At 40.7% G+C, this 22,502-nt stretch overlaps 2 protein-coding genes and 1 long non-coding RNA gene across 4 annotated transcripts in view; 1 reads left to right on the forward strand and 2 right to left on the reverse strand.

The window, feature by feature from the left end:
• Positions 1-1,996, reverse strand: part of RBBP5 (RB binding protein 5, histone lysine methyltransferase complex subunit) — a 37,163-nt gene extending 35,167 nt beyond the window's left edge. For both annotated transcript variants that reach the window (XM_036755922.1, XM_036755923.1), the window contains exon 1: positions 1,835-1,996. In XM_036755922.1, the coding sequence (XP_036611817.1) occupies positions 1,835-1,853 (19 nt within the window). In that variant the 5' untranslated portion in view covers positions 1,854-1,996. The remainder of the gene's footprint in view (positions 1-1,834) is intronic.
• Positions 1,997-2,293: 297 nt separating this feature from the next.
• Positions 2,294-14,023, forward strand: LOC118845330. Its single transcript, XR_005010111.1, has 3 exons — positions 2,294-2,543; positions 7,974-8,082; positions 12,796-14,023. It is a non-coding gene; the product is annotated as an uncharacterized LOC118845330 (long non-coding RNA).
• Positions 14,024-15,151: 1,128 nt separating this feature from the next.
• DSTYK (dual serine/threonine and tyrosine protein kinase) overlaps positions 15,152-22,502 on the reverse strand; it is an 89,846-nt gene continuing 82,495 nt past the window's right edge. The window contains exons 15-16 of the mRNA XM_036755529.1: positions 20,208-20,342; positions 15,152-19,793 (exon numbers count right to left, since the gene is read on the reverse strand). Of these exons, the coding sequence (XP_036611424.1) occupies positions 19,606-19,793; positions 20,208-20,342 (323 nt within the window). The 3' untranslated portion in view covers positions 15,152-19,605. The remainder of the gene's footprint in view (positions 19,794-20,207; positions 20,343-22,502) is intronic.

Raw genomic sequence — 22,502 nt, forward strand, 5'->3', positions numbered from 1 at the left:
ATTCTAGGAGACAGGTGACAAGGGGTTATGGCTTTGTGAATGGAGAAGTGCCTTACATAATAGATGTTGTGAAGATATAAATGGCAAGGTTTGATAACAGACTGGATATGAACTGGAAATGTGATAGAATTATGAGCTGGAAAGGACTTCAGTAACTATACAATCTAAGCCTCATTGGAAACAAATGCTTCCATTATAAACATGCTAGAAAAAAAGATCATCAGTCTCTGCTTAAAGACCTCCAAAAAGGGAGTACTAATAAGCTCCTAAGGCAAACCAATCCACTTTTGGACATCTCTGAATGTAAGCTCCAAGAACGCAAGGACTATTTTTCGTCTAGTCTTTGTCTCTCCCTATCCCCATATACAGTGCACCATCCTCCTAGTCACCCAGGCTCCCACCCTACGAGTCTCTCTTGACATCTCTTCCTCCATATCCAATAAGTTGCCAAATCCAGTCCATTCTACCTTCATACACACACTCTCCTCTCCTTTGATAATGCCATAAACCATGGTCTAGACGTTCATGAACTCACATATAGACTACGGCAACAGCTTGCTGTGGTCTCCTTGCTTCACATCCCTCCCTCTTTAGGCCATCCCCCATTCAGCAATTCAAGTAATTTTTCTAATGTCACATCCACCTATTCAATAAACTCCAGTAGCTCCCTGAAACCTTCTGGATCAAATATAAAATCCTCTGTTCACTTTTTAAAGACCTTCACAACCTAGACCTTACTATCTTTCCAGTGTTTTACCTTACTCCCTTCCCCACACTCTGTGGATGACGAGGAAGATAAGGAGAAGGAAGAACCAAAAAATGTGAGTGAAGAAGAGGATAAGCAAGACTACAATGATGGGGGAGTGGATGATGAAAAAAGATGAAGAAAGTGGACAAAAGAGAAAAGGGGAACCTGAAGGAGAGAGATGAAGAAAACCTATTTTTGGAATAACCAATTTCGAAAAATTCCTATTGAGATGTGACTGGGGAATTCAGCGACACTGGCTGTTCCTCCCACAATATGCTCCATCTCCCTACTCTGCATTTACACGAACTATTTCCCATTCCTGGAATTTTCTTCTTCGCTCCTGTTTTCCTTGGCTTCAAGTCCCAACGATAATGCCACTTTTTACAGGAAGCCTCTTCCAAACCCGCTTAATGCTAGTGCATTCTCTCTGAGTATATCCAATTGCTCCTTTATGTATCCCGTTTGCTGTTTGTACCTAGTCTCCCCCTTTAACTGTGAGTCCCCTGACAGGAGGGGGTTGGGTTTTTTTTCCCCCTTTCTTTTAATCTCCAGCACTTAGCAGTGTGCCTGGTACTAACAGGCACTCTACTGATGCTTGCCTGCCTGCCTAAGGCAGGAACTGTGTGATTTTTCACACCAAAACACCGAATCGTGACCAGAGAGCTTAATAAAAAAGTTGTTGTCTCGTTTTGTCTCGTTTTCTGGTCTGCTTCAGGGATACCTCCCATCAGTCTATGAACTCCTCCAGGGCTGAGCTCGGACAGTCTCTTCCTTCCCTCTCCCCACTCGGCAATGAGCGGCCTGGACACACGAAGCACCCACTACGCTCGGAAGGCACATATTTAGTGTAGGATGTACGCACACAGAATGGCTGGAACACACAAGGAGTGCCAGACAAACACACACCCACACGTTATGATCATCACCACCCCCGGCAGAGGCACAAACTCTCAAGCCGCCTACGCGGCGGGAGCTCAGGCAGGATTCCCCAGATCGACTCCCCCCGGCGGCCGCCGCTCGCCCTGGACTAAGAGCAGCCGGCGACAGACGCTGTCCCCACCCCGGCGGGGTCCTGCGGCTTCTCACCCAACAACTCCAGGTTCATCCCGGCGAATTATCACGGCCAGGACTCAGAATACGACCCCGCCTCCACTCAGCCCGCGCTTGGGGCCGCGTCTAGGGAGCGGACGCAGCGAAGGTTCACAGGCGCTGAGGACTTCGCCAGCTCGGAGGACCCTGCCGCTCCCCGCTTCCGCTTCCTGCCCCCTTCGCGGGCTGCGAAGCGGGGCTGCCTAAGACAATGCCTGAACTGGAAGGAAGCCCAGAGGCTTCGCGGGAGAAGCTGAACAAATGGTCTTTCAGACGCTGCCAATTAGGCTTCCTGACCTGTCTGCAGGGTTTCAGATATCACTGGTTGAGCTAATAGGAAACGATGGAAGGGACTGGAGCAATCAGGCAAAAATCTAGATAAACAAGGTGCCCTGTGAAAGTGTCCCGTGTAGCAACGTGAGACACCATCACAACAGTTCCGAAAGGAAAGATGCAGGGAGAAGAAGAGGGGAAGGACAACCGGAAAAGCCCGGGAGTGAGTGACTGTCGCCCGGAAATGCCTGTGTGCGCATAGCCGGCCGCCCCGCTGAGTGAGAGTAAGGGTGTGTTGGCTCTGTTTCCGCCTTCCTCTTGCTCTGTAGCTGCATCCTGCGAGCGGACGGGAGCCGGAGTCGCTTCGCGGCCGAGGCGGAGGCCCAAGGACCGTGCCTTTTGTTCCAGCATCGCTGTGGTGGCCGACCGCACGGTGAGGAGATGGTCCGAGGGGACGGAGGGTGGTCCCCGGCCGGGGGAGGGGGGCGGACCTTCGATGTGCTAGGAGGAGGGAGACAGGCTCTACTCAAGGGGGTGGTGGGGAAGGTTGGGGAAGCGCTTCCCCCCTGCCCCATCCTAGGCAGGCGGCGGGACGACCCTCCCCCGCCCTCGTGCATCCTGGAGTGAGGAGCGAGCCCCCAGAGGCCGGGATTCGAGCCGAGTTCTGCAGTGTCCACGTCCGTCCGTAACGTTTGCCCACCGAGCACTCGGTTCCCAGCCCACCCGGGCACCTGGGATGTCTCCCCTTTGGATAGATGGGGACACTGAAGCTCGGAGGTCCCACGGCGGACGGAGGAGCAAAGCTAGGATTAGAACCTGGGTCCTTTGCCACCTTCCCTCCCCATTCATTTGTTGGGCTTAGGAGCCTTCGCATCTCGGACGGGCTTCGTGGGAGGCCAGAGTAAGAGAATGAATGTATCCCTTCTGAGCTTTGATAAGACAGCCGTGGGGTCTGTTCCCAGGCGCTTATCCAAAACCTTTCCAGCTTGATAAAACTGCCACAGTCCATAAGCAGTTTTTAAGCGCCTCCTATGTGCCAGGCACTGAGCTAAGTGCTGGAGATACAGAGCAAAGCAAAAGACGGGCTCTGAACCCCTTGGGGAACCCACAGTCTAATGGGGGAGACAACAAGCAAACAAACATATAAACTAGCTACGGACAGGATCAATAGCGGGGTAGTCAACAAAGGGAAGGCGCTGGAATGAAAAGGAATCCGAAAGGTTTCCTGTAGAAGGTAGGATTTTAGCTAGGACTTGATTCAGTGTATGAGGGAGAGCCAGAGAAAACGTCTGGAGTGGAGAGCACAGCATTATCTTGTTCCTAGAACAGCAAGGAAGCCAGTGTCCTTGAATTGAGCGGCACTGGGGAAGTGTAAGGTTTTGAGAAGACTGGAAAGGGGGGCAAGGAGGTTTAATTATGAAAGGCTTTGAGCTGCCAAAGCTTGTACTCCACTGTTATAACTCTTCTATAACATGAATAGCCATCAGAATAAGACTTTGATGGAAATTTGAAAATTATGTGTGCTTGGTAGCCATTATTAAGTACCGTTATGGGCAAAACTGAATGTTTTAGGTGCCTGGTATTACAGTAGCCAAGGGGTTAAACCAGATAGGTAGGGTTGTGAAAAATAGTAGGACCCCCTCATTTTGGAATGCTTTGACTGAAACACTTTCTGTGGAGAATTCCACCAGGGGAGTAAAAGTTTTCAGAACTGGATCTTCTAATCCAGCCAGTTTTCACAGGAGATGCTCTTACCATAGTCGGTAGTCATAATAATCCAGCACTGTCTGTTCCACTACTTATAGCTGACATTTACATAGTACTTGAAGAGTTTTAAAGTGTATTCTATACATTAGATCATTTGATTCTCACAGAGACCCTGTGAAGTATATGCTATTATTTTTAATTAATTTTGTTTTCAAATAAAGATCTACCTTCTCTTCTTCCCCACTCCTCCACCTCCCCCCACCTCCATTGAGAAACAAAGAAAAATAAAACCTCTGTTACAAACATGTATTGTCAGGCAAAATAAATCCCTGCCTTGGACATTTCCAAAAGATACTATGTTCTGCACTCTGAGTCCATCTCTCCTCTATCAGGAGGTAGGTAGCCTTTTTCTGTGATAATCAGAGCCCCTAAGTCTTTTAAAGTTGATTGTTGTCAGTATATGAATTGTTCTGGTGGTTCTGCTCACTTTATTCTGCATCACTTCATACAAGTCTTCTCAGGTTTCTCTGAAACAATCCCCTTCTATATTTCTTTTTTAATTTCTTTTTAAAATTCAATTTTATTTTTCGTTCCAAATTCTCTCAGTCCCACCTCTTGATCCCCCACCCACTGAGAAAGCAAGAAAAACAAAACCCCTATTACAAACCCATATAGTCAAGCAGCTAGAATAGTGGATAGAGATTGCTAGCCCTAGAGTCGGTGGGACCTGAGTTCAAATGTGGCCTCAGACACTTACTACCTGTGTGACCCTGGGCAAATCACTTAACACTGTTTGTCTGAGTTCTTTATCTGTAAAATGAGCTGGAGAAGGAAATGCCAAGAAAACCCCAAGGAGTCAATGGAAAGTCAGACACAACTAAAATAACTCAACAACAATAGTCAAGCAAAGTAAATTACTCCATTGTCCATATCCAAAAACAAATTTAAAAAAACACCATATACATCACATCCCCTCTCTGTCTGGATATGGATAGTATGTTCATCATGAGTCCTCTGGAATTGTGATTGGTAATCGTGTTGATCAGATTTCATAAGTCTTTTCAAAGTTATTTTTACAATATTGTTGAGTAAATTGTTCTTTGGGTTCTGTTTACTCTACATCATTTCATACAAGTCTTCTGAGGTTTCTCTAAAACCATCCCTTTGATCATTTATTACAGTACAGTAGTATTCCATCACATTCGTGTACCAGGGTGTGTTTCTTCATTCCCTAGTAGATGGGCTTCAAACCCATGTCCTAAATCCAAGGCCAGTGCCGTTTCTAAATACTAAATTTGTTACAGAAGTAGAATGTGACATATAGAATCAAATGACAAAATACATTAGAGACAACAGATACCCTGGGTTGGAACTTCAGTAAATACTTGTTTATCAATTGGGGACCCTGGTACAGTTTGTCACAAAGCATGGATATTTTGGTCCACAAAGTCTGAGACTACTATACCCTAAGATTCTGAAATAACTTATAAATATAACTAATCTGCTAGTCATTATCTTTGAAAAAATGGTAGGGAAAGGCTTAGATGCCAAAAGATGAGATAAGCAGAACATCCAAATATTTAAAAACAGGGAGATTGGGAGGTTAACATTAATTCCTAATAAATATAGAACTAACTATTGAAGGAATGGTTTGTGATCATTTAGAAATGGAAGAAGTGAGCATGAAATGACTCGAGAACAAGTTGTACCAAACTATCCAGATTTCCATTTTTGGTCATGGAATGCAATGGAAGGCATTTGATGAAGTTTCTTATTTCCTTATGGACAAAATGGAGAAACATGGGCTTGGGTCCAGAACTGGTTAAATAACTGGATCCACAGAGGGTTGATTAATGGATTTTTGCCAATGTGGTGGGAGTTTCTAGCGGAGTTTACCCTCCCAACAACCAGGGATCTCTCATTGTTCTGTCCTGCTCAACATTCTTATTAGTGATTTAAGATGAAGGTCTAGGTGGCACATTTAGCGCATTGGTGCAACATAAAGCAGAGGCATACTAATAAACTGAATGGTAGAATTGCAATATGTAGGAGCAGTGGGTTTTAGTTAACATTTAATAGGGATGAATGTAAAGACTTGCGCATGAGTGAAAAAAGAAAATCAGCTGCACAAGTACAGGATAATGGAGATGTGGATATGAAATGGCTATTGTGAAAAGCTTTCAGGGTTCTAAGGGATCACAGCCACAGTGGGATATGGCAGCCCCACAAGCTAACACTGTAGCATCCAGAGGAGGAGGATTATCATGCTACTACACCACGCTGGTGGTTTCAGTTTTAGGCACTACTTTTTTAGAAGGGACAGTAACAACTGGAAATAGGAGAATACTGGGATGATAACTGACCTTCAAACTGTTCCCCATGAGGATTAGCTGATTGGGGGGTGCTTAGTTTGGAAAAGAGAAGACTAAACATGTGAAACCTGTCTTCAGATGTTTGAAGGGATTATAATGATTTGTAACCTTGAGCAAATCCCTTAGCCTCATTTTCTTCATCTATAAAATGAGGAGATTGCTCTAGAGTCGATGGCTGTGGCCCCTTCCAGCTTTAAATCTTAATTTGATGACTTTTCAGATTAACCAAGGAATGTGGTACTAAGAGCAATAGATGAAAGTTACAGGAAGTCAGGTTTCAGAATCTAAGTATAAAGCAGACTATCTTCAAAATTAGCAAATTTTCAATTTCTTTTTTTAAAGTTATTTACCCTAGTGGTAGAAAATATTGATAAAGCTAATACTGTAATTAGCTCACGTTTATGGAGTTCATCAAGTTTCACAAAGTGCCTTCTCACAACAGCATAAGGTAGTCTAATTATTATTGTGCTCAGAGCTACATAGTAAATAGCAGGACTCAAAAATCTTTTGACCCTGTGTCCTGGATTTTTTCCACTACCTTATGGAAGTTTTTGTGCATTTCTTCTTTGACAGGTGTAGCTTTTGACTACTGGGTTGCGGGGGAATGTCCTTTGTAAACTTTAAAGCACTGTAAAATATAAACTATTGATGTAGGTGTAAGGAAAGAGACATTCAACTAGGGTGCCAGATTTACCTATAGCCACAGCGTGCTGTGCTGAGGAGTCCCCCGAAGGGCCTCCTATGGACCCTCCCCTGATGCCAGCTATTTTTTTCCTTTGTTCAGGTTAACTAGATAGGCCTCCCTGGACCAGTTCACTCCTTGGCAGCCATGAGGAATCACAGGGAATGAGCCAGGGCGAAGGAAATGTTACAGCAGAATGTATAGGCTGAATGAAGATTGCTTGGATCACAGTGTTGTGTAGTAAAAGGTGGAGGAGGGAGAAACTAAAGTCAGTGATATCAGTTAGCAGATGATTGCAATAATTCAGGTGAAGGATAATTAGGGCTTGAATAGACCAGTAGCAGTGAGCCTGTAGATGAAGGGACAAATGAAAAAAAGACTTCCAGAAATCAGTTTATTCCATAGCAAAACCCTTTAAGAATCATTGGTGCACATGAAGGAATGGGAAAAGCAGGAAAGAAAAACCAAAATTTAGAAAATTTATACCGTGTTTGTCCTGAAACCCACTTACTTCCACCCAGTCCTGAGGTGTCTGCATTGCGGCCCCTGTAGTTAGTCTGAAAAGTACTTTAAGGTGGAGGAATCACTTGACTTCAGCATCGTGAAATATTGTTAGAAAGTCAGAGAAGACAAGGAAAAGAAGGAGCATTCCTGTAATTTTACATCATCATTTATCCCTTGGACTAAAATCTTTATCTCTGTCAGGGTCTTTCTTGTCTCTTATTCATGCTTCACCATTTTCAGTGACTTGTTAACAAGTGGTATTCCCTACTTCCAGTTGGCCAACACTTAGGTGGCTGGAGTCTAGAAGACCTAGTATTTTGGAGCTGGAAGGATCCTTACAGCCTCCTTATTTTGCAAATCAGGAAATCTCCGGGCTGGAGAGGTGGAGTGATTTTCTTAGAACCACAATGGCTGATTCGTGCCAGAGCCAGGCCTGGGACCAAGGTCTTAATCCTAGTCAGTGTTCTTTCCATTCTGTCACATTGACTCCTAGAGGTCTCTGTCCATTGGTTTTTCCCAAATAGTACATACCTTATGAATGTTATTCCCTGTTGCTTCCTACCACAAAGATCTGTTTGGTTTTGGTCTGTCCCTACAGGAAAAATTATCCTACACTCATCAGCATTCTCCTCTTGAATTTGTCATCCACCTCGAAGATCTACAACGCCTTGTAGCAGTAAGAAGTCACCCAGCTCTCAGTGATCCAGGTAATGCTGCTGCATCTCTCATGATGCTGCCACCCATAATGACAGAGAAAGTCTTGTGTGTGTATATGTAATATGTGTGTGTGTGTATAATACAGTCCTTGGTGGGGATGGTGTCATATAATGATGGGAAGGACTTGAATATTTATTAAATGCCTAGGTAAGTACCTAGGCATTTAATAAATATTCAAGTAGATAAATTTAAAGTGGTACCAATGATTCACATTTCACAAAGTACAGTGAGTTAGCCAACAGTTGCTGAAGAATCTGTCATGCTGTGGGTTATACAAAAGTACAAGATACCTTCCTGTCTCTAATGGTCCACAATGCTCAAAAAGGTTATGAGACGATTTCAAATTTATTCATTATTCATTCTGACCATCTTTAATGGATTTATGATCTTAACAGTTTATAGACTCATTCCAGCAGTACAGTTGGAAACCTACTCACTTATCCTGTATGACTTGTGTGTGCCCTCCTACAAATACTACATAGTTGTTCTACGCGTTGTGTCTACATAGACTCATAAGAGGCTCTACCAAATGTCTTGAAGGCCTTTCTCAAGATCTTCTTACATTCTGTTACCAACACATTATATCTGACCTTCTTTGCTCTTTCTACATTCTAGCCCACTTCCTTTTCCAAATATTCATTTCCTAGGTGATATCCTTTATACCACTTTTTGCACTTAAGTTATCTTTGGTAATAGGCTATAGACTATTTGTGACCATTTTGTGTATATTCATTGCCCTTTGAGTCACCCATAGTTTTGACTGTCCTGAAATCTAAGTATTTCTATGCTTCTCAGTCATATACATATCACCAGAAAAATATTGCTGTTAAAAAGATGGGGTTTTATTTCATGGTGCAGCTTGGGATCATTGAAAATACTGCAGTTTCCCAAATTAAATCCTATTTGGCTCAATTCTATTTGCAGTACGATACCCATCCAGGAGATACATGCTGATGGTCTATCTCAATAGATGACCCATCCAACTGCATGTCATGTTCTAGGCTAGGGGTGGGGAACCTGCAGCCTCAAGGCTACATGTAGCCCTCTAGGTCCTCGGGTACGACCTTTTGACCAAGTCCAAGTTTTACAGAACAGAACCTTTTGTTAAGAGCAGTAAAGTACAGCAGTAAAGAAACAGAAAAATGAAATAGCACCATAAGCAGTTCTGTAGCTATTTATTTTCCTCATCAGTGATAGCATAACAACCACACTTGGATTCTAACCCAGTAGGTACTTAGTACTCATGAAAACATAAGCATTTGGGGAGATGGAGTGGAGCAGGTATACAGGATCCTGGAGGTGGCCTTGTTTTCAAGCTAATGAACTTCCCCATGATGCTACTCACTCTAATTCTGAGTGTTTTCCAACATCAAACCAGTTTTCTTTACCATTTCTATACATTGCTTCCTAGTTCTGCCCTCCAAAGCCAAATGGGGATTAGACCGTCTTCCACCAAACAGCTCTTTGTACACTTGAATTATTCCCCTTAGTCTTCTCTGTGCTGACTGGTATAGACTGAAGACCTTTCACTATCCTGATTGCCTTCCTCTGGATGTTCTCTAGCTTATCAATGACCTCTTTAAACTATGGTTCCTTGAAATGAATTATCCAAGTTTGATCTAACCAGAGCAGAGGACAGAGGTACTATCACTTCCTTATTTCTAGAAGCAATACATCTCTTACTGAAGCCCAAGATCATGTTAGCTTTTTTGCCTGCCATATCACACTTATGATTCATTGAGCTTACAGACCACCAAGAGCCCCAGATTTTGGGGAGGATTGCACAAACTGCTGTCTAAAAACGCCTCCCTTGTCCTATACTTGTGAAGGTATTTGTTTTAATTTTATCATTTTTTCCCCCAATTATTTGTTTTCTCTGTCATTCACCTAACTCCAACCCTTTCCCCACATTGAACAACAAAAAAAGAAATGAAAAGAGAAGCCTTGTAACAAATACACCTAGTATTATCTCATTTGTGCTTTGTAATTGCATTTATAAGATTTGTAAAGTCTTTTCAAACATGTTTTTCCTTTTGTTGTAGAAATTGTTCTCCTTCACTTCTGCTTGTTGTCATAAAAATTGTTCTGCTCATTTGACCACATCAGTTAATATAGTTCTTCTGTTTCCTCTGAAATTATCCATTTCATCATCTTTTAACACAAAATATTCCTTTGTATTCATATACCCTAATTTGTTTAGCCATCCTGAAATAGATGGATATCTCCTTAATTTTTTACTACTATTAAAAGGACTCCTATAAATATTTTCATGCAGATGGATGTCTTTTTAGGATCTTTTCATCAAAGGGTACAGTTCTTTGGGGACCCATTTCCAAATTGCTTTCCAGAATGGCTGGACCAATTCATAGCTCTACCAACAGTGCATTAGTCTACCTTTTCTCCCACTACCTCTTTTTTGTGTATTAGATGGTTGTCATGAAGTCCTCTGGCCTAAAAAAATTTCTCACTCAGTGGCCAAGAATCTATTGATAACCTTCCCTGAACTTAGGCTTAGTCTAGTTTGGTAGAGTCTGCTGGAGCTTATCCTCCTCTGGCGTAGCCTTGAAGGCTCACAGTCACCCCCATACCATCATTAGGCATTGGAGTGGGTTATGAAATACATTATCAATGATTGTGGAGCTGATACAGATTTATTAGAGTACCGTGTTTTGCCACATAATCGTTGCCACTGCATAATCATTGCACCTTGTTTTTTGTTGATGATGTTGTTGGGTTTTTTTTTTCCAGTCCAAAAATTGGTTTATAACCTTTCCTCATAGTCACATGGTATAATTCTGTTCATCACACCACTTAAAAGGTGAACAGAGCAGCAAAGTATTCACCAGTGGCATATGCACATGCATTTGTCTCCTGCACTTTGAGAGCTGCAAGCCTAGAATTCTCAGCACACAGGCATTGTCAGTATTCAATTTTAACATATATTCACAAGTATTCCATGCATCCTAATCTTGCACTAGAGACAGTTTAGTAATAAATGATTAAGTAATACCGGCACAATTTTTTTTAAAAGTCCCCCTTTTTTGCAAAAAAAATTTGGCAGTTATGCAGGGAAATATGGTATATATACCTACTCCCCAATGAATAAATGATCGAAGGTTTATAAATAACTTTGCTACTTCCTTGCCTGAAATACTGATTAAAATGCTTTAAAATGAAATTCAAAGTTGATGGGAACTACTGGAAAATAAGCACCTCTAGTCTTGTAGTCTTTCTAAGACTGAGTTTTTTCATCTGTAAAATGGTGATCATATTTGGCCTGCCCCCTACAGGGTTGGGGTAGGCGAAGTGTTTTGTAAACTTTAAAGAACCAATAATGATAACAATAAAAGAAAATAATAATAGGGGGCAGCTATGTGATGCAGTGAGTGAAGCATCAGCCCTGGAGTCAGGAGGACCTGAGTTCAAATCCAGCCTCAGACACTTTGACATACTTACTAGCTGTGTGACCTTGGGCAAGTCACTTAACCCCAACTGCCCTGCCTTCCTCCCTCCAAAAAAATAATAGCTAACATTTATATAGTGCTTGTTTTGTTCCAGGCACTGTGCTAAGCACTTTGCAGTTATTCTCTCATTTGATCCTCACAACAGCCCAGGGAGGTGGGTGCTATCATTACCTTCATTTTACACATGACACAAACAGGTTAAATGACTTGCCCAGGGTCACACAGCTGGTAAATGTCTCAGGTCTTCCTAACTTCAGGCCCCTAACTCTAGCCACTGTGCCACCTTGCTGCCTCAACAAACACATACCTTGACAAGTACCTATCTGGGATCTACTTTAACTTCTCTTGACCCAGAATTCATAACCTCCTTAGGTAGCTACTGTCAAACAGACAGCAGGTAATGTGCAAAAATTTAAATTCAGGTCTTCCAACTCTTTCTACTCCTAACAAAGATGACCTTCTCTTTGTTGGACTATTAATATAGTTCCTATTAACTTTTAAAACTGCTTAATTGTTCTGTATTCAGCCACAAGAATTGGAGGGGAAAGCCAAGGGAAAGAGATCTTTGCTAAGAATAGAAAGAGCACTGGATTTAGAACTGGGAGATTTGGATTGAAATTTTGTTCTGATTGGGTTGAAATTATTAAATGTATGTTATGTATATGTATAAAATATTCCCTTCTTCCACAGGAGAACAAGAGATGTTTATGTGTATAGGTATATATTCTAAGTTCATACATTCCAGTGCAAGTGACGGTCCCTCTGTTGCTGGAATATTTTGGAATACAGTTCTCAGAGGGCTTATTAACCACTACCAAAAAAGTCAGTGTATGAAACTAAGAATCCCAACTCAGAATATTTAGAACTTTGTAGGCATTGTGGCAAAAAAAAAAAAAAAATCTAACATAGGGATTGTGAATTAATGGCCCCCCTCAGAATAGGGCAGATGTGACAAAAATATACATGTAGGGTAATTTGAAAGTATCATTTAAGAAAAAGTGCTGGGCACTGGCATGATGGTAGCTATTGTTGCCTTTAATCTCTAATGGTTCCATGGCCAATAGTTAATCTGAAGGCTAAAGCTGGAGGTCTTCCCTCCGACAGTGTTCCACAACCTAGATATACTAATAAAATTACTATCATGTTGGGAATTCATAAAATTTGATATTAAAGTTTTGAACCATTGCCCTTCAGAAATTAATAAATATGAAAAGCTAAGTCTTTGGTTTGGTTTTCCAGTGAAACTGTTGCTGGAGTGACGAGCTGGAAAATTCGAGTGCTGAGGACGAAACCCAGAATGAGCAGACGGAAACAGAAGCATAGTTCAGAGGCTGAATAGAGGATTCCTAGAGGTACAACCACAGCCAAGGGGCAGTTTGAAAACTGTATCTTTCTGTTTACTGTCCAAGGGTGACAGACATACCCCTATTATAAAGTGTATCTGCTTTTTCCTGGAGACCACTAAAATCATACAGGAATGTGTATTCACTAAATAGTAAAGTTGAAACTTTGCATTCATTTTCAGCATTGAAATAAAATCAGTTCACAGTAAGACTACATTTAAAGAGATACATAAATGTTATGCGAAATATCTTTGAAGATAATCAGTGTGATTGTTGTTATTGAATGAGAACTCACTCATTTTTCTGTCCTTGGAGTTAAAGATGTAACTACAAAAGCAGGACCAAACACCAACCAGTTTCTAAGATTTGATTTCCTTACTGTCCAGGTGAAAATGTTGCTTTGCAATGTAGTTGAAAAGGGAGTAAAATTTGCATTGTCTTTTTGGAGAGATGAATATTCTGTCTTCACTTTTACCCCAAAATGAGTTCTGGTCATCAAAATAAGTTACTATTAAATCCTCCATCTGGATACATTTCTTTCAGATTTTCTTTTTCGGTAATCCTGAAGTGATTGGGTAGTACACAAATGAAATCATGTTTTAGTAATTTACAAATGTATCTTATTCAAAATTTTCCCAACTTTAGTCACCTGATGGACAGTAATTATTGCATATGCAAGAAAACATTAGTAAATATTCACAAATAATGTCTGTGATGTTTCTCATTTTCCAAGTCTGATTCATTTAAGAATTCAGAAAATGAAGGTGACATTACGTAAATAATTTGTCAATACGGCCATTTTTTTAAACTTTTTCCTAAATGTCAATTTGATGGCAAGCTTAAAGTCATATGTAAGTGAAGATACAGTTTACAAATATTCTTCCTCTTGAAAATATTTAAATAGATTTAAATCTTTAATTTTAAAATATTTCAATCCCAAGTGGAAATTCAGCTACAGTATGAAATGGTAAATCTGTATGCTTAAACTCCATCTTTCACAAAGTTAGTGTATTGCTCTTAACAAAATTTACAATTTGGCCACATTGTGTAAGAAGTTCATGTAACCATGGAGACTTGTTTCCTTCTTTGTGTTCATAGTGAATAAAATAATGTATAAATCTGAATCCGTCTGAGGCAACTTCTTAATTTTATGCTCTTATACCAGGGTAGACATGAAAAAGCACTCCCTCCCACCCAGGCCTGTGATTGCCTTGACCTTCCACTCAAGAAATCATTGGAGATTTAGGGCCTTTGTACACTGACCACATTAAGTTGGGGAATTCACCTTTTTTGTCAAGAGTCAGTTTTTAAGTATATAAAAATTTTAATTATTTTTTTTTCGTTAAAAAAAAAAAAAGCCTGTCATGATCAGTTTTTTCCATCTAAAAAAAAATGTGGCAGACTGGCTATAACACCACATCACAATAGAAGTGCCTCCATTCCAGGGCGAAAATAATTTTTCTGGCACTAAGCATGCATTTTGTAAAAAGTGACCTTAAAAAGTTTCAGTTGCACCCACTGTGTTTTAAAGCCCAAGGGGATACCCACCCTATTCCTCGGCCCTAGTTGTAGCCTAGAAACATCAGCTGAGCTGGCAAGTCATGTGGTTACCCAGAAGTAGTTTCCCATCAAAGTGGGGGGGGGGGGGTGATGCAGGGAGGAACTTGGGACCCTGGCAGAAAAAGAGTCCATTTCTCCAAAAACCTAGGGAGTCCAGTGTTTAGTAAAGCTGAAAGAAAAACTGGCACCAAGAACTGAAGGCACTGAACATGGAAGCCAGTGGAAAAGAGATTCACACAACTCACTTTTACCTACCATGGCTGGATCAGGCCCTAAAATCACATGGTCCCTCCATGCTTCTGTTTGCCCATCTGTAAAATTATAATATTGAAGGGGAGGGGTGACTATATTTTCAGTGTTTTTTTAGCCCCAAAGCACTATGTTAATGAGGTCATTTGCACAAAGTTGGTGCCAAAATGTTTATTAAATGAATGAAACCCAATATCGAGCAGTAACCAGACACTAATGGTGATGAGAAACACTGGCTGAGTCTTTTCTTTGCAAATAAGCCATTTCACCAAAGGCAGGGACTAATTCACTTGGACAGCTGTCCTCAGCACTTACCTTGATTAGCAGGCATTTACTGATTAACCAGATATCACAAAGATCGTGGGAAAGATGCTACTCTAAACCCTACTAGCGGGTTCAAGGATAGTCAAGAAGGGAATATCAGGGCAAGACAGAAGCAAACCTAAAACGTTAATGTGACCTTTATTATACAGCACATCTGGTGTCTGGTGTATCCTGACACGTATACAGAATAATCTATAAAAACCAAACCTGACCATTCAAAATTACACTAAATGAAGTCTTAACCCACAGTCGCGTCTCTTAAAAATAAACACACGATATGGCCCTGCGATAACAATGTTATGAAAAGAACTTGGTGTAGCACAAAATAGGTCATAAGAATTGGAGTTTGTTCCAAAGTAACTTCTTTTGTTATTGCACTTTTATCCTAAACACTTAGTTTGTTACATTTTCCTTTAACACTGTAATAAACATCAGTCCTTTAAAATTAAGACAGAAACAAACAAAAAGCACTACACAAACAAAGATATCATACAACAAACTGTTTTGACCATTTTTTTCCTTGGCTCTCTTGGTAAGCTGGCCTTAGTACCAGGTGCGACACACACACACACACACACACACCCCACACACACACACACCCCACACACCCCCCATGATTACTGTAATTGAACTGGATGTTAACAAAGCACATAAATGAACTTAAAAATAAAACCTCTTTAAGAGCAGTAGTACTACTTGAAGACCTGAGGGAATTTTCAGTTCTTCTAGTTCTCCCCCAGCCCTAACTCCAGACCCACTGGGAATCAGCAATCTTATTTTGAGAAAAGGTAAAAGGTGTTTTCCCAGCAAATCTAGAAATTAAGCCACCAAAAAGAGAAAAAAAACAGTAAAGGTAGAAAAGCAGCTATTCAGTGGCCAGAGGAGGGCTGCTGACCCCACACTAACAAGGCAGGACTTTGGCATCACCATGTCTAAATCAAATTAAATACTAAACACCCATTGTCTCCAAGAAATGGCTTACAAGGGCATCACTATTCCCACAAGTTCCAGAAGGAACACTGTTCCTCTTCTGCTTCTAAGTGTAAAATGATAAGCCAATGAAGTTTTGCTCTGTGCAGGTGATAACCCTTGGGTTCTATAAACTGTTAACAGCAATCAGATGCTGAGCACCTACCACCCTTCTGCACTTGTATCTCTGTTTTACCTGTAAGGGGATCAAAGCCTTTCTAAAAGCTGCAGTGAAGTCCATTTGGTCTCTGATGGCCTATTCAAAGACATCAAAATGTAGCTGAGAACAGAATACTATAGTCAATAGCTATGGCTCATCTAACTTATATGTCTGGCATTCTCATTCCTCAAACATTTAAGGTTCTGAAATTTAAAATAATTTGGGAACAGCATTTAGTTCCCTAGAAAAAAACATTTTAGAAATTGACTCCATCTTTGGATGGTCTCTGAACAGCTGGCGCCTTCCTAATGAGGCTGGCTTCCAGAGAAGTAGGTTTACTGAGGAAGGAGGCTGCTCTGTAATATGAGCAAGAGAGCAAGGAGATTCCTGTATAGCACCTTCCATAAACATTCCTCAACTTTCAGTAGTCTGAATGTGCTGGGAATCAGAGCAAGATTATCAGTTGAGATTCCTAACCTCTTAGTATTCCTTACTTTGAACTGACTTAGAAGACTCTTGATCTTTTAATGTCAGGCAAGCCTTCTCAGGCTGAAGCTAACTAGCTATGCTACTTTATTTAGAAAAGAGTACAGAAAAGGATCGTTTCTCCATGAGTTCCTCTTCCCTCCCCCAATCACAACTGTCCTCGCTAGGCTGGGTATTTGTGTAACCCAAGGCCATAAACAGTCTTCACAACACCTGCCAAAATACCATCATCTAGACTTGAGTGGCCATTGCATTGCAGTAGGGAAGAGATACCATTTGAACAATCTAGTGTCTCCCAAAGTATAATACAGTACAATACAATTCATGACATTCGTTCACCTCAACAATGATGTGATGTCGGATGAGGAAACACACCTGACAATATAAAAACAAAAGCAAACATTCATATTCCTATAGTAAACTTGCTGAGTGTTTAAAGTAATCCTCCAAGCATCCAAGACTGGCTGGCCTGGACAGTGCACACCTTTTCTCAGATTTCTTTTGTCCTTAATCTCACTCTGGCTCCCAGGAAAAAAAAGATGTATACATATATATGTACATATACGTACATGTGTATATATTTATAGGTATGTGGGTATATACCATGTATGTATGGAGTCATACATATTAATACATATTCATTCATACACTCACACAGACACACAGAGGAGTGTGCTAGAAAAGAAACAATCAAGAGACCAAACCAACAGATACTGGGTTGAACAAAAAATCTGGTGTATGGGGGAGGAGTACACTGATGTGTGTGAATGTAGCCATGAGCTAAGGATATCAGAGGCTGTGGGTGTCTGTGTTGTGAATGCTAAACTCAGTCTAGACATTTATTTTTAAAACTCACTTCTAATTACAACTGATTAAAATGCAAGGGGACATAGGTACAAGGCAGAAACTGTACAAGACTTTTTTGAAAGTCCACACAGAACAAATGTCTGTGTTATTATCTTTTTCTACATATTCTCAACTTTCCAAGAGAATAAATATAAACCCTCACCTTCCCTAACTGGAGACTTAGATTCCCTCTACCACAAAGATGCTGGTACCTGCAGAGCCCAAAAGGAAAACTAGTTAATACTGGTAAGAATGTAACAGCCTGGAGTAACAGCAGATGCTGAAGTTCTAAGTCATTTTCCTAACTAGGAAGAACTATACTAGATAGTGTGATACTACAAGAAGTGTGATACCGAAGGACTCAAAGATACATAGTTGACTATGTCTTCAATTGCAACTGAAAGTTCTTGATTATAATTGGAACTTCTGAGGTGCTAGGCACTACAGTCCCTGCTCAGGATAGCTAGAGTCAATCAGGCCAGAGTTCAAACACTAAGTTCTAACACTCTCTTTTTGTTGTATGTTAATAGTCAAGACAATCTTTCTGCCTAGAAAATTTCAGCAACAAATGCACCGTTCTTTTTGTACTTCCAGCCTGAAGGATCCTGGTTGCAAAGTGTTCCAGACACTTTGGGAACACAGCAAAGCAGATTAACAACTGTTGGGACACAGGGAATGAGTGATAGGCAGGAGCTTCTCGTCCCAGCCAACCAACCCTGTCAATTCTGTCCTTTCTTTACTCTTATTTAAAAAAGAGAGTTGAGTAGCTGATAGACTGGGGTCCAGAAGAGCTTGAAACCAAGATTTAAGTAGAACTGAGGTGACCATAGAGTCCTTCACATACCAGAACCAGATCTCTTCCCTTTCTCTGTGTGAAAATTCCCCAGGGACATTTCTATGTTCCGTTACTAACTGCAAAGGGAAGAATGACCCTCCCAGTCAGACAGATACAGGCAGTAACTGTGCACACTTACAGACCTGCTACCGTGCTCTTTCCTTTCTCATCTGCTATTCTGTCTTCTAGCAAATGCTATTTAAAAGAGAATAAGCAGTAGAAGAAAGCTTGGTTAAAACATCTGATAATAAGCAGGATTTTAAAATGTCAGTGTGTTAAGTTCAAAAAATAAAGATTTGTTTTTCAAACATTTAAAAATACAAACTGGTTATCTTTGTAGGAGGTCTGAACACAGGTAACCCCCTTAAGAGCCAATGACCTCCAGGGTATTTCTTATTTCTTGGGTCTCACCCAAACATTTTAAACCCAGATGAACCCTCCAACCCAACCCCAAGTATCACTATTATCTGAAGCTAGCCTCAAAACCAAGAGAACAAGATCTCACCTGCAGGATCTGGGGTTAACAGTAATAAGAACTAGTAATAACTCATTGAATGGATTCTTTGGGGAAACCAAAGTGGTATAAGGGTAAAACCGTCTCCCCAAATGTAAACATATCTGGCAATGCAGAGCACTGCTGACTTTATTTACAGCCACACAAACTCGAGGCTTCATGCTACTGCAGTCAAGAAGCACTGGTTACAGTCAGCAGGAACCAAACACATCTCTATAGAATTCTCTTTCTCCCTCTGGCCCTCTCTCACTTTTCCTCTTTCCAAATTCCATCACCTAAACTTGACATTTCTGAGGTTCTATTCTGACCACTGGATGGAACCAAACTAATTAACTGCCCTGACAGAACAAAAGTTAGCCAGATGATGTCTATTCATATTACTGACATCATAATACCCCATCTAGTACTTTGGAAAAATTCATGGATCTTAGAAATGAAGAGGTGGGATTTTCTCTGGCTCTGAAGGCCAAATCTCCCACTCTTTAGCTTTTTTCTGTGACCTAAACTACTAGTCTTTTGCTCAAAGGGACAGCTTGGATCATTGGTAAATACAGAATGGACAAACAAACATGGTGGGACAACAACTTCTCACAGCCTACTGAAGTCACCACTGTTTGAAGTTGTCTCAAGTTACACAGCCATAAACAGTGCCCTCAGATGCTTCCTATGATGTATACAATGCCAAGTTTTTCCTATGACCAGGGAATTTAAAAACAAAAGAAAGGAAGAGAGAGGGTGGGAGAATGAGAGAGAGAAAGGGCCTTCAAGTAGAATCATCCAGTCCTCTGCTTGGTTGCTCAGAGTTTGACTTGCACAACCGGTCCATGATACTCTGGAGCATGGGCTGAACAATGCCAAGGAGAGGCCGCCGGGAGGGATCACCATCCCAACAGGCTTCCATCAGCTGCCAGCATTCCTCATCAAACACTGGGAGTCGTTCTGGACGGGCTCCTGAAAAGAAGAGACATGGACATGAGAACAGAGGTAGTCTGTAGGAATGCAATTACAAATGAAAGCCATCTATCTCTTGTAGCTTCAGTGCCCAACTGACCCAACTGGACTTTAAGAAGAAAAATAGTAGAGTAAGGGTTGATTTTTTAAAGTTGCTGTAAGACTTATATTAAGTACAAACCACACAATGGAGATGAGAAAAAAACTAGAATAATACTGGAGGAGAGATCATCATTTTTCTGAGAGAGTGAAATACAAAATTCCTTAGGGAAAGGAAAATGGATCTCTCACAGCTTGGGAATTCTAAGAATGGTGCCACTGCTCACTCCTATCTCAGGGTATACAGTCCTTACTCCCAGACACTGGTCAGCAGAAGGAAGCAGAGATGAAATGGGCAGGGCTTGGCATTCCTACCTCTGCGCACATTGTTCCAGAGGTGGTCCTTGCTGGCACACCTTTCGAATGCTTCAGGGAGTTTTACGGAGCCTGAGCAGATATACCAGAAGAGGATCCCAAAAGCATAGACATCCACAGAATTGTCATACTTTCCTACATTAAGAGATGGCAAGGGTAAGCCAGTGAATGGGGCAGCAACACGATGCACTCACAACAGTGTTTTCGTAAAGAACTTTGTCCTTTCCTCCCCAGAGGCCTTTCACACCTATGATTTTGAGTGTCACAACAACCCTCTATGGCTGCCAAGACAGAATTTCATTATCTACATTTCAGAGATGATGGAACTAAGGATCATGAAAGTTAAGTGACTTGACAAACGAACACCAATAATTAGCAACAGCCAGGAATAAAGTTTAATAAAGACAACAGAATGAACAAAAGCATGAAGGAAAGAATGACTAGTGTGTGTTCTGCTATAATGGAAAACAAAGAAATGATAGAAAAAAAACATTAGTTTAAATGTATAACAATTAGCAGCATTTTTAAGATGTTTTTTTTAAAAAGTTATTATGTATCATAATTATCACTTATTACAGTATAACATACTAAAAGTATAGTACATGTTTTACCCCTTAAATAGGCTGTAACCTCTGATGAGGACAGGGACCCTTTTCTACCTCAACTTTAGATCTCCCCCAGGTCCTAACATTGTGCTCTGCAAATAACAGATGATATAAATGTTTGTGGATATGACGCTTCATTTGATCCTCACAATGGCTTGGGAGATGGGTGCTGTTATCCCCATTTTGCTAGTAACAATGAGAGATAGAGAGGTTGGATGACTTCTGGGGTCATACACCTAGTATCAGAAGTGGGATCCGGGTAAAGGTCTTCCTGACTTCAGGTCCCAAACTATCCACTGTACCATCGCACTGTCTCTCCAAACAAACAAACTGCCACTGAATAGAAATGTCTTTGAGACAGAGAGTTTGCTCTTTGTAAAGAAACAAACTTTGCTAAATAAAACATTTTGTTAAATGTAAAATGCCACTTTCAGTTTACAGAATTAAAGAAATAAAATGGTACATTTCTTTTAAATAAATGAATGAAATCAGTTTGTACAGCTGAAGTTGAACTGAACAAGAAGATCACACTAAAGAAAGGGTATATACTAAGAAGTAATGAGAAATTAGGTTGGATGGGACCAGGTACATAGGATATGGAGAGCCAGGCACAGCAGTTTGGACTTAATTTAGTGAATAACCTATTGTTGTTTCCAGAGCAGTGATGTTTTAGAAGAATTAGTCTTGTGAAATGAGACGAGGAGAACAACTTTATACAATAACAACATTATAAAGACAAACACCTTTGAAAGGCTTAAGAATTCTGTAACGCAATGACCAACCACAATTTCAGAGGACAGATGATAAAGCAGGTCATCCATCTATACTTCCAGTCAGAAAGGTCACAGACTCAGGATGTAGAATGAGACATACATTTTTGCACATGGCCAATTCATTTTGCTTAACTATGCATATTTGTTACAAAGGTTTATTTTTTCTTCTTTTTTTTCCATAGGAAGAGGGGCAGAGATGAGATGGATAGAAAACAAATGATTGCTAATTGAGAATTAAGTAAAAATGTTTGAAAAAATAAAAGGATTAGTTTGACAGAAACCTCCAATAAAGACTAAAGTGAAAATCTACTCAAGGGATAAAAACTAGATAAGAGGCTACTAAAATAATCTAGTTACAAAGGCCTAGATTCAAATGATGACAATGGAAACCTAGAGTAAAGAAACAATTCAAGAGGCATTTTGAAGGAAGAAATGACAAGGCAAGGCACAGGACTGTTCTAGACAGCTGAGCCTTAGATTATTCCACTTTTTAAATGGCCATGGACAATAAATAAAGGATATTCCAACTTTCGATCCTCCTTCCAGTTTTCCTGTCCAATGGCACTGCTATTATCCTAGGCATCCAGGCTCAAAACTTGGGACTCAACTTTGAATCATCCCTCTTTCTCCATATCTAGTAGTCACCAAGTCCTGTCCTCTCTTTCTTTAAAATTATCCCAAATGTAAAAAATAAAAAATAAAATTATCCCAAATGTGTCCCTTCTTCCCCATTCCAACTACCACCAACCAGGGGCAGAGCCAAGGTGGCAGAGTAAAAGCAAGGACTTGGTTGAGTTCTCCCCCCAACCCCTCCAAATACCTGTAAAAACTGACTCTAAACAAATTCTAGAGCAGCAGAACCCACAAAATGACAGAGTGAAACAAATTTCCAGCCCAAGACAACCTGGAAGGTGGAC

Source organism: Trichosurus vulpecula, chromosome 4 (genome assembly GCF_011100635.1).
Source record: "Trichosurus vulpecula isolate mTriVul1 chromosome 4, mTriVul1.pri, whole genome shotgun sequence".
NCBI classification, from domain to species: domain Eukaryota; kingdom Metazoa; phylum Chordata; class Mammalia; order Diprotodontia; family Phalangeridae; genus Trichosurus; species Trichosurus vulpecula.